General features: G+C 32.2%; 1 protein-coding gene across 1 annotated transcript in view; it reads left to right on the top strand.

Moving 5' to 3' along the window:
* LOC129980772 (protein crumbs homolog 1-like) overlaps positions 1 to 12,906 on the top strand; it is a 35,825-nt gene extending 22,919 nt beyond the window's left edge. Inside the window, exons 5-6 of the mRNA XM_056091157.1 lie at positions 1,409 to 1,525; positions 12,794 to 12,906. Of these exons, the coding sequence (XP_055947132.1) occupies positions 1,409 to 1,525; positions 12,794 to 12,882 (206 nt within the window). The 3' untranslated portion in view covers positions 12,883 to 12,906. The remainder of the gene's footprint in view (positions 1 to 1,408; positions 1,526 to 12,793) is intronic.
* Positions 12,907 to 13,261: the final 355 nt, after the last annotated feature.

The following is a 13,261-nucleotide window of genomic DNA, read 5'->3' as shown; positions in this document are numbered from 1 at the left end:
AGCTCAGCTCATTTTTAAAACGAGTCTTTCGTCTTAACTTAACACATCGTATCATGTTCAGGCGTGAGACCATAGGTTATTTGATGCTTAACACTTCTTTTGTTTTGAAAATTGTTTGAGAACTAAGAAGGGCACACACTTTGTTTCCAAATTCAAAGTTTCGGTGGATTTCCGAGAGGAAAAAACTTAACTAATTAGCTAAACTTTGAGAGGAATTATGCCGAACTGGATGTAAGAGAGGCTGAAGAGTAAGAAAATTTACTCTTCAGCCTTACAGATATTTGATTTCCTTTCCAAACACGTAAACATCGGCAGCACTTGAAGAATTTTTCTAGACTTCATCGTTTATTTCCTCAGATGTGCGATACAAACTCAAACAACAGTTTCTAAGAAGAGCTTTAACAATTCTTTTGAGTGAAAAATAAGGCGCAGTCTTAAAAATGATGAACACAATGAGTCAACTTTTCCGTAGACTTATTACTTTTCCGTAAGTATTGTTACTGACATAATTAGAGTCTTTACCTTGCTTTAGAAAGGTAATCTAATTAAACTGGGATGACCTCTACACCAACGAGGAAACTAGAGGATGACTTGCAAATAATTGCATTGTTTTATCCTGTTAAAGTATTTGAAAAAAGAGTAGAGTACACTTTCCTTGTTCACATTGATAAGTGCCAACTTCTCTGACCTTCCTCTGTAATTGCACATATATTATGCAATGCATTAAGACACGGTACAACATTCGCAGTATTGTGGACTGATATGCAATTTGAGCAATATCGAATAATATTTCACAATATCGTACAACATGTTACGAGGATAGTAGATGTTGGTTGCCTGGAATTCAATGTCAGAGTGAAGCGTCGATTAGAGACCTATGGTTTTGTATAACAGAAAGAAAGAAAGAAAGTTATAGAAGTTTGGTGAAAAATCTGCCAACTCAGATATTGTGTTCGTCATCTGGACATGAATTTAAATTGCAAACACAGTCCCCCCCACATTTGAATATTTCCGAAAAAGAAAGATTATTATTGATGGTTTAATGATGGAACCGAGTCTACTTTTCCATAAGTAAACTCATTTTCATAGAAAGTTAGGGATTCCGCCGAAACATTCTTTAATATTAATTTACAATGAGGTCACGAAAATTTGAAATGTGTACTGTCATTCATTTAATAATTTTTCTACTGTGAAACCATTATTTTCATCTTAAACAAAACAAGAAATCTTTTTAAGACTTTAATATTTGAATTGCTATTCATGTCTTGCGATGGCTAATATGTCCCTAAGGCCACGAAAAAACATTTATAATATTTATCATACTATGGCTTATTCGACTGTTTATCTAAGATTTTTTTATTGTCTAAAGATGATGACAAAATAAGGAATCATTTTCACCTCTTTTCAGGTAAAACTAATTGCTTGGAAGATCCCTGCCTGAATTTCTCTGACTGCTTTGACAGAGAAGATGGGAGAATAACTTGCATCTGTAGATTAGGATATGTGGGAAAACGATGTGAAAAAAGTAAGGATTTCCGATAGGATTAAGAATTCATATACAAATTTTTTTCCATATCAAGAAGTGCAACTATCCCTAAATCCCTTTGTGGCTGTTGCTGGTGAGAGTAGTCATGTATTTTAATCGGCAGCAACATTATTTCTTAATTTTTAAAATCCTGTCTTTAGTTTATGTTGTGGCGTTCAATTTTATCTTAGTTTTTAAAATAATAGTTGAAAGCTCGAATTATATATGTTTTTGTATCTGTCATTAGTTTTATCAATATATTATTTTAAAAGCCCAAAAATTATTTAAAACGCCCAATAGTGCACACTATGCGCCTAGTATTATTATATTTAGCATCCGGGAGTAGGTGCTAAAAAAGCCCTTTAAAATTTTGATCAGATATTAAATCAAATATTTATCAAGATACTCATGTTTTTTTCAATAACTGTAAAAGCATATTTTTACAATACCGTTTCCCACTAATTTGACATCTCTTTAAAATGAAAAAAAAAGTTTTTGAAGGATATCACTATTATTTCTATTGATTTTTTCCAATTTGAATAATTTTTTGAAATATTTCTAAATATTTTTTACAATAACATTTTTCATCAATATAATTTCTGCTTCTGCACATGCAAATGTCGATATGACATTAAATCTTCTTTGTTGACGTTTCCGTCGTTAAAATCAAGAATAGATTTATAAAAATAATTTTAATTGAGGAATCAAACCTTAATCATCATCGTACTAGAGTTTAAACCTTCTTTCTCTCTTTTTTTTATTTCAATTATATCTGGTAGATGGAGGACATACTGAGTCCAAACATTCAATAAGTAAGTGTCTCTCGTCAACTTGCTGCTTGCTATTTGAAATTTATAAATAATGATAAATATAGGGAGATTTTTTTGAAGATATTACTATATAATTCAAATAGGTATATTCAGAATTTTTAATTAAAATATCTATCCTTGAGGATAGTTGTTTTTAATTCAAAATTCTAAATTTAAGTGGATAGTTCTCCCAAATCCAGAAAGATTCCATATTTTAATTTACAAGAAAATTTAAACTCATTTTTTTCTGCTAATATAAGTTTAGGAAAGGAAAATGAAGTAAATTGTAAGCCCATTAATAATGAAAGCATAAGAGAATTACACATTTGAAACAAATCTATCACACAGTGTGTACTTTCAAATCGCATATATAGACACCACCGCCTGTTTACGCATGCACCAGGAAATGTCGTTTTCACCCCGATCAAAGGTAGAGGATGTGACGTTTACAAAAAAAAAAAAAAAAAAAAAAAAAGAGAGAGAGAGAGAGAGAGAGTTTGTATATGCTTTTATGTATATGCGTATGGACGCTTTATAGACCCTTGACCTTGAGCTACTAAATTTGGTTCAGATATATTTTGAAGGATTAAGAATAAACATATTGGAACGAGTTTTTAAAAATTTTAATTAAAATTTCAATTAATTAAAACGCCCAATTAAAAATGAAGTTCAGTTCTGGCGTTTTTCCACGATAATTCTTGAAAATATTATCTCCACAAACTGACTTTCACATCATTTTAAAGTTTAAAGATTGTTTTTTCACATACAAATTTTTTTATGAAGAATGACAACTTTTCAAAATTTTTTTTGCATATTTTTCGATAATAAATTACATTGTTATCCTGAAATTCAAATCTTTTTTTCATTATTTCAACAAGTGTTTAATCGCAGGATTTTCATTTATTGTTGAAACCCAGGAAGTAGAATTCTGTATAATACAATACATATATAAATTACAAATCAAATTTAGTTTTGTTTTGTTTAGTTATATTCAGGTCCTATTTTAAAGCAACACTAAGGCTATTTTGGAACGAACCTTGTCATTTTGAACCACAGTCAGATGACGAGGACGACACCTGAGTTGGAACCCCTTCTCTAAACTTCCACACCACACCTGCGGGACCTTCATTCCAAATCAAATAAAAATAAGTGAAACTGCAGCATTGCGAAAGTTAGAAAATGGTTGAACTGGACTATTGCGCTTTTAAAGCGTTATGATATCATAGGACTAGCTTACATTAGAAATATTTATGTACGCAATAAACAGAACGTGTGTGTGACTATTAAAATAGCACTCTTTTAATGACTAGGAAAATCTCAAAACTTAAGAATAACTTGTTGACGGATTCAAGATATGAAATTATATTTGATAGATGTAACTGACATTAAATACTACTCATATTCCCAGCAAACAAAGAATTACGGCGGAGCTGGTCGACAAAATTGGCTAGTCAAGCAATTAGGTGAAGCCAGATTTTCGCGGAATTAGAAAGTATAGTAAGTGCAAATGACTGGTCAAATTGTTGGAAAAGGATACACACGAAAAGACATTAGAACAATTTTTACATAAAATGGCTTAAACATAGAAAGATAACTTAAAGAATGATTGATTTCTGTATTTAAAATTATGATTTTTTTTATAAAAACAGAAAGATAATTTTTTAAATATTAAAATGTCTTTCTTTCGAAATAGAAAGCGATTTAATCAAAGAGGTGTTTGTTTTCTTTAACATAAAAAAAATCACGATCATTTCGCCTGCGGTCAATTTCTTCAACAGATGATTTTGAATATATATATATATATATATATATATATATATATATATATATATATATATATATATATATATATATATATATATATATATATATATATATATATATGTATATATATATATATATATAAATTCTCTTTTCACTTTTTCCAGGTGAAATAAAATTTGGGTTAAGTTTATTTTCTTGGTAAATCTTTTATGAGAGTTAATAGAAACGCCAGTAATCTAACTGCTATTTATTGTAGGATGTGTGAATAAAATAATCGTTTCCTTGTTTTCTGCTTCTCGGTCACAAATTTTAATTGCACTATATAAAATATTCTTAGTAGAACTCTTGCTTTATTGCCGCTTGAACTAGTTATATGGGCAATAAATACACAAGTTCCTAATGAAAATATATCAATAATATTCAAAACAGCAAATGCAAAAAAAAAAAAAAAGGCTGTGAAGAAAATAAGAAAATTTATCTAATGGGATGGAAATTTAGGTCAAAATTTAACAAAGAATCCAGAAATGCGCTGATCTTATTGCGCAGTCACCTCTTTGTGGAATAAAATGAACCAAAAGTGCTGACCTCGGAATCCTGAAACAAATAGTATTCTTTTTTATTATATAAATCACTAAAAGATGCTTCCTTTTTCACATAAAGTATTATTTGTACTACCTTAAAAACGAAATGTATAAAGATCGTAGCAAAGGTTTAGCAAGGACTTTGCTTCGAAATCGGAATAGTAAGACATAAGACAAGAAAACCGACAATTCTTCAAATGTGTGAGTTTGGTGCAGATTAAAACTGCAGCTGCAAACCAAGAGGCCACGCATGGCAATGCAGAAAGGGATGCGAGTTGACGTCTTCTTTCATTCTTATTATATCTTCTTCTCTTTTTTCATTCTATCTTTTTCTGAAAGGGATGCGAGTTATCTTTTTTCATTCTCATTCTTATCTAACTACAAAATCTTTTTAAAAAATTCTAATCCAACCCAGTTTTGTTTAAAAATATTTCCAATTTTCAAATTTCTTTGCTTCTAAATTTTCTCCAGTGAAACCCGTATATTTGCGAATTTTGACGAGAATCATAATAATGGAAGATACCTTATATTATTAATTTAATTTTGGTTTAAAAATATCGCCATAAGGGTTTATTTTTCTTAACTGCTTTTTGAGTATACCTGTAGATGAATGAAACGAAATGAATTGTAGCTGGTGGGGATTTCTAATCAGAACTTAAATAATTTATGACGTAATACAATGACATTTTATAAACTTTTTCTTTGCTCAAAGGTATTGGTTTTTCAAGTAATCTGGGAAAGGAAATAAAAATGTAAAGGAATATTCAACTTTTTCTATATCAACATCAACTACACTACTGAATATGGAAACCGCTTCTATTTGATTTATACTCTAGAATATGCAACAGAGAGAATAAACGACTCAAATAGAAATTCTATGCCACAATATGAATAGCAGGCTCTTTTTTATTTATGAGGATCTTTTCTTTTTTCTTCTCCCAGACTCAAAGGAATGCATTTTTCACACCTGGATAATGTTTCCCCAACGTAACGTCTGCGGAAAGTCTCATAAAAATTGTTATTTTATTTATATTTTGGGTTCCTGATAAGCATACCTTTATATTATTCAAGTAAATCCCGTGTGCTTTATTGGCGCTTCGTTGGATACCTTTATTTGCCATTATATATTTAGAATAAAACTGATCTATGTAGTTTGTTTCTTAAAGGCAAGGTATTCTATCAAGGATCAAATTGGTTATTAAGTTTATGATATTGCTCGATACCTTGAAAAATTATACATGTATAATTTCAATAAAAATTAAAAATCGCTTAATAATTTTTTTCGAATTATTATACGTATAATTTTCAAAAGTAGATTTAGATTAAGAAAGAATATTTCAGCTTGAATTCACATAGTCCGTTAAAAATGTACCCAAACTCTGTCTTTTATTCAGTAGCTAATTCTTACAGAATAAAATCAAAAATTTTTTTGCATAAGAAAAATTGTCTCTAATGAATTAATTATATCTATAATTTAGGTAAGTATTTTTATACATGCAGGAAATTACAGTCATATTAAAGCTCATAACGACGCGATTTTGTTAAACAGCACCTTCAGGTTCAAAGGTGTACTCAAATTCTCCATATTAAATTAGTGCGGACACATATGGAACTTTACCAAAGAAGAACTCTCAAAGAAGAAAGTGATGAAATATGAATTGAAATGGATTCCATTCCTGAAAATGAAATGAATATTGCCCCTTTTAGACAAGTATCAAGATATAATATATTGACTACATTAGTTTTGCTTTCCATTAAACTGCTAGTAATGTTTACATAAATACAAACACACGCGCACGCACAAACTGAGGGGAATGAACGTTAAAAAAATTTAATGGTTGCTTCAGAAATATTTGAAGATGTTGTGGAAATAAATATGAGACTGAACCCTTACACAAATTGGTTTTATGTGTGTTTAAAGAGAATCCTTTATTATTTAATAAAATGATTCTTTTTTTAATTTTTGCCTTGCGGATTGCAAGGATTGTGAGCAATAAGATAGATACTTTTGGATGGAGTATAGATAGCAGGTATATAACACTAATAATATATTTTATCTGATTTTTTGTAGAAAATTCGATTTTAATTTCTTACAAATTAAAAAAAAGCACTGTTAGAAAGCACTGTTCTGGAGATCATCATAACATTATGGAGAATTTTTGATGAGATAAAATTTTACTTAGAGAAAAGACAATGAAATAACTTTTATGTTTTTTCTACAGTGGAATGGAATTTATTGATGCAAGTCATGCAAACTTTAGGATGGTTATGTAAAATGAAGGATTGTTACAAGAGAAATTTCCAAGAGAGTGTAACAAAGTGAAGATCATATTTTTCTAATACAATACATATTGTTTGTTGAGGTGCACATAACAAGAATTTATTTTAAGAAAAATATTATCAAAGATGGTATCAACTTCATTATTCCAGTTGATGTTTTGACACCTATAATTTAAGATTTTATCACTATATCTATCGTTATACAAAGGATTTGAAATGAATTAAGAATCACTAAATTGGGGAGACTGAAAATTTGATCTCCCGTTCATGTAAGTTGATTCTAATTATACTGTTCATTTCAGTCTTTATGGAACGCTGATTTACAAGTGTTAATCTGGTTATTCAAGACCACATCCCGCCATTCAGGTGGAGCGTTCCCACATCTTACCTTTATGAAATTGACTCTCTCTTTCCCTTCCTTCAAAGAATTAACCCTTGAATAATCGGAGTTCCTCAGTGAATATAATTAATTAAATTTACATTAACGGGAAAGACACGCATCCTATGTTTCCTTCCTACTTACTATTCCTGCCCGATTCCTGCAGTGCATTTACAGTGCCCATTCCAGACGGTGAGGAATAATGGAAATTGAATGTGGGTCTATAGTACCCATTCCAGACGGTGTGAAATAATGGAAATTGAATGTGGGTCTATAGTGCCCATTCCAGACGGTGTGGAATAATGAAAATTGAGTGCAGGTCTACAGTGCCCATTCCAGACGGTGTGGAATAATGAAAATTGAGTGTGGGTCTACAGCGCCCATTCCAGACGGTGTGGGATAATAAAAATTGAGTGTGGGTCTACAGTGCCCATTCCAGACGGTGTGGAATAATGAAAATTGAGTGTAGGTCTACAGTGCCCATTCCAGACGGTGTGGAATAATGAAAATTGAGTGTAGGTCTAAAATGCCCATTCCAGACGGTGTGGAATAATGAAAATTGAGTGTAGGTCTAAAATGCCCATTCCAGACGGTGTGGAATAATGAAAATTGAGTGCGGGTCTACAGTGCCCATTCCAGACGGTGTGGAATAATGGAAATTGAATGTGGGTCTACAGTGCCCATTCCAGACGGTGTGGAATAATGAAAATTGAGTGCGGGTCTACAGTGCCCATTCCAGACGGTGTGGAATAATGAAAATTGAGTGTAGGTCTAAAATGCCCATTCCAGACGGTGTGGAATAATGAAAATTGAGTGCGGGTCTACAGTGCCCATTCCAGACGGTGTGGAATAATGGAAATTGAGTGTGGGTCTACAGTGCCCATTCCAGACGGTGTGGAATAATGGAAATTGAGTGTGGGTCTACAGTGCCCATTCCAGACGGTGTGGAATAATGAAAATTGAGTGCGGGTCTACAGTGCCCATTCCAGACGGTGTGGAATAATGAAAATTGAGTGCGGGTCTACAGTGCCCATTCCAGACGGTGTGGAATAATGAAAATTGAGTGTGGGTCTACAGTGCCCATTCCAGACGGTGTGGAATAATGAAAATTGAGTGTGGGTCTACAGTGCCCATTCCAGACGGTGTGGAATAATGAAAATTGAGTGTAGGTCTAAAATGCCCATTCCAGACGGTGTGGAATAATGAAAATTGAGTGCGGGTCTACAGTGCCCATTCCAGACGGTGTGGAATAATGGAAATTGAGTGTGGGTCTACAGTGCCCATTCCAGATGATGTGGAATAATGGAAATTGAATGTGGGTCTACAGTGCCTATTCCAGATGGTGTGGAATAAGGGAAATTCAGTGTATTAGATATTCATTTCCCTCCTTGTTTTCCGGATTCCACACTGCACAGATTCTTGATTTCTCCATAAATTGGTTGAATATTGTAGCATGAGGGATCGGTCGTCTCGCTCGTGATGACTAATCTCAATGCAACGAAAAGTAATTCCGAATCAGAGAAATCGGTATAACCAGCAGTGGTATTAATCCAAGAAAAAATGGATACACTTCTGTCTTATCTATGTATCATTGATATGTTCATGGATTGAAAAACTGGATTGAACTGCTGTAGCTAAGACGCCGTACTTCGATCACTAATACGATTTTCCAAGATACAAAGATTTTTATCCGATTAGACATTTTGTAATCTTCTTCTGATATCGGGAGATCAGATAATGTTCTATGAAGAGGCACGTATTAAATATTTTTCGTTTTACAATCATTGCGATTTTATGTACAATACCTTGAATTGCAAATCTTATAGAGAATATGTAATCTGATTTGGAAATATATTAAGCGAAAAATTTCCGAAGCATTAACATTACATGTTCAAAAAAAAAATTTGAGTTCTTGATTAACATTTATTTGACATTAGTATTTCTTTAGCAGGAATATGAATAGTTTAGAGATGTTAGTTTCATCGAATAGGTTTGAATCATTTCCTAAATTTAGACTCAGATTTGGTTTTAGGATTAGGTGACAACCTTGAGGCATCCCAACAAAGAAGCGCTTTCCTATTAAACGAAACAGTTAATTTGGCTCCCATCACTTTATAATAATCGATGGAATGCAATATGTAACTGACCACAATAGTAAACGTATTATTAATTTTTTTAATGAGCTGATGCTCATAATGCAAGTTAATGACATTTGCTAAATTTTTTCTTTCCTCTAAAATTAAGATATCTTGTAAACTAGAAAAAATAATTTTTTGATGTAAAATTTGTTTATATTCTTTATATTATGTATGGCTTCCCCTCGGTGGGCACCACAAAAATGAGAATGAGAAGCTTCCGGTATAACGGTTGGTTCTAGCTGGCCTGGTGGATACAGAAAGAGATGGATGTTGGCTACATCCCATCGATGACGGGACGTACTTCCCTAGGAAAGGATTGTGCCGTGATCGGTGATGGCCCTTAGGACTCAACCGGAGTTCCCGCCAGTATTGTGTCGCGGTGGCTCGATCATTCTGTTTTATCCGTGTGCCTACGGGCGGATCGGAGTTGTCAGTTAATGATTATGTTATGTATGGTTATACATATGAATAAACGAATAAGGATCTTTAAGATATATTTTTTTTTTCTCTAGAGGCGCATGAGAACTTGTTTGTTTAAGTAAACCAGATAATTCTTCTTCGGCCCTGTTACTTTTGTTCGGCCCGGTGTTTCAAAAATAATTTCATTTAATCAGAAAAAATCCTGAAAGTACGTTTCAGGAATATATATTATATGAAATACTTGGTGGATAAATAGTTGGAGATTATACACAACGCCTGTCTTATTCCATATTGATCGGAAATTCTTCACATTGAGGAGAGAAGATTCTTTCCTGTAGGAAGCCATTAGGTGATATATTACCCAGTATCAGCAAAAGTGATTTCCTGCTTGTATCCAGCTCAGCAGGGAACAGGAGGTGATTCAATTTCTCAAAATGCTATATTATTTTGCTTTCGTGTTTGAGGGAAAATAAAAGCTGAAAAAGAAAAAAAAAAAAAAAAAAAAAAAAAAACCCTTAAGCATCTTTGATGTTAATTATTCGAAAACAACATTTCGAAAGACCTTTCTCCTACCGAATTTTTTATTTTCTGTCGGAGACAATTTATTACATACAAATCACGATGATTTTTCTATTAAATAATTATAACTCACTCTCATGCAGGATTTAAATTTGAATTAGGTTATGAAAATAAGAATTTTTCATTAAATCTGAAAATAAGAAATCAAATTTCATGTACAGACTGCGGAAAGTATGGGGAAATGAATTCCGCGGGAAAAAATGTAGTACTAAAAGTTGCCGATAGAGGAAATATTGGCGCTGCTGTCAAGTACGAAGAAATTCGCATTATGTAAAATTCCTAGTGCGGGCATGACAGAAGCGCCATGCATTCCTTGTGGAAAGGAAAAGCAAACGACCTGTTAATACTTCGTTCTTGATTATTGATGTGTTCACTGTTGTTCGTGATTAACTGTGGATGTGTGCTTAATATGGGTTCGATCTTAACTCGCAACTTAGCTTTATTAGTAAAATTGTTCTACACTCGACTTTCTTAAGCAAAACCTGCATGTCTTGAACATAAGCCGGGCTGTTATGAACATCGAAACTGTCAGTTACACTCAGCAGTGGAGAACGTTATACACCGCACGCAATATGTTGTGCCAGAGCCGGCCTTCTCTATGAAGGGGTCCGGGTGCACAAAAAAAAAAAAAAAAACTATTTGGAGGTCATAATTTTTTTGAAAAGTAAAAGAAAAAAAAATTACAAATACGAACATATATAACTATTGCATGTTCATTTAATGCGTTATTTTGTTTTTGCTATTAAATACTTCGGGTATATTAAAATGTTTTGCCATTTCTTTTTCGATGCTTAGTATAACAAGTGCATTTAAGCGTAATGGTTATATGCTTGACCAAAGACAATTTTTTATTAATATTAATTTGCTGAAAGAGTATTGAGCATTTATTATAGTAACTGGCAATGTAAAGAAAAGTTTTAACACAGTTAATACATTTAGAAATAAATCATTATAATTATTAATCAGTATATATTGCAATACGTGTTGTGTATTATTTACATCCCTTTCATTCAAAATCAAATCTCGTAACAAAGCAATTATTTGCATTAGGATTTATTTCATCAACATTGTTATTATAAAACTTATAAAGTTTTTGGAACATTTTTCTAATTCGTGTTTTTCTGATGTTTTTAAATCAATGATTAAAAACATCAGAAACATCTAGCACTTTTAAATCCATCTTCTATCTGTACAATAACAGTATCAGTTACAGAGTTAAAAAAAAGAACATCTAAACTATTCAACCAGGTTTACTATAATTTCATCTTCCGCTGTTTAGAAATACAATTTTTCTCTTTTTCGAATACGTTTTTCAGGAAAATGTTCTGAAGGATTAAAATTACGTGCTATTACTTTTGTTTCATCTAAAAGTGAGTTAAATTTTGTTCTTAAATTTTGGATTTCAGTTTTTATTTTATTGACTAAATTAAATGCACAGTCGAGAACAATAGTTTCTACTTGAAATAGTTTATTGATAGTGCTAATGTTGGACACATTTTAAACCATACTATAAAACATAAAATAAGTGTCATTTCTTGTATTGAATCTAATAGACTTTTAGCTTCGAATACCGCTGTTTGTTTAAATTTGCACTCATTTTCTGATTCAGCAATATTTGTATAAACATATGGTTCTTCAAAGATTTTCACAGTTTCCGCACTTTCATTGCAAGATAGTGTAGTTTGTGCGAAACTTTTTTCGCCAGTTGACGCTTGAATTGTAACTTCTGAAGTCGTAGCAATTTACAAAATGCTGCACACTTGCACTAAACTGTAATATACCTGCAAACTTTGTATATTTCAAAACCCAACGATTGTTCCAGTTAAATTTCTTCCTCTCATCTTTCCATCCCTCAGTTACCGTTCAGAACATTATTTTAGCTCTTGATCATGTAGGGATCCCCTCAATCGCGAGGCCCTGGTGCATAGCATCTGCCGCACCCCCCAGATGGCCGGCCCTGTGTTGTGCACAAGGACGGTCAGAATACTGAAAATTCACGGCGTCTAGGGGGACCTTAATATTGATGAATAAAATATTACTTTCTAAGAGTTTCATGAATTCATTTGTTTCTGTACTCCCACAGCACCAGTATTTCCCATATCGGCAACTTTTGATATTAATTTGATTTTTCTGCGGAATTCATTTTCCTATGCCTTCCACAGTCTATATATGAAATGTGGTTTATATCTGTATATGAAATGTCGTTTTTAGCTGAGGATGTTGCCAAATAGGGTAGGTTATTTTATGGCCACCCTGTATATCTTGCTCATGAAAGGAATAGTTTGAGTTGATTACAAACATGATTCATTTTGTTCTAGAAATTATGGAATGTGATGAAACATCGTGTAACGAAGGCGAAGTTTGTGTTGCTACTCCAAAAGGCTTCCAGTGCGTACAAATTCCATAATTCCATAATTCTCCAATTTATTGCCACTTGCTAATTATTTTCTATTATAATCAATATTAATAGTTTGTGATTTTTGGAAAACTCATATACATAATATTATGAATTTTCATACAGTAATCTATGATTGTTTAATTATTGACTAAAGTCTTATAAAAATTTATATTTAATGATGTATCTGAAATGCTCTTGCATTAATAAGCTCTGCTTTGATTCTGAATAAGTCAACAGAAAAGTACTCTTTTATTCAAAATATTCATATTATACAGACTGTAAAAACTTATTTTAATATGCTCTAAAATTTATTACAAGCCACGTTTGTCGATCAATTGGTTCAATATTTGTTACTAAAATTTTGAATAAATAACTTTATGTCACTTGA

The sequence above is a fragment of the Argiope bruennichi genome, chromosome 8, assembly GCF_947563725.1.
Source record: "Argiope bruennichi chromosome 8, qqArgBrue1.1, whole genome shotgun sequence".
NCBI classification, from domain to species: domain Eukaryota; kingdom Metazoa; phylum Arthropoda; class Arachnida; order Araneae; family Araneidae; genus Argiope; species Argiope bruennichi.
The sequence above is the reverse complement of the archived record's forward strand: the minus strand, read 5'-3'. Positions and strand labels throughout refer to the sequence as shown.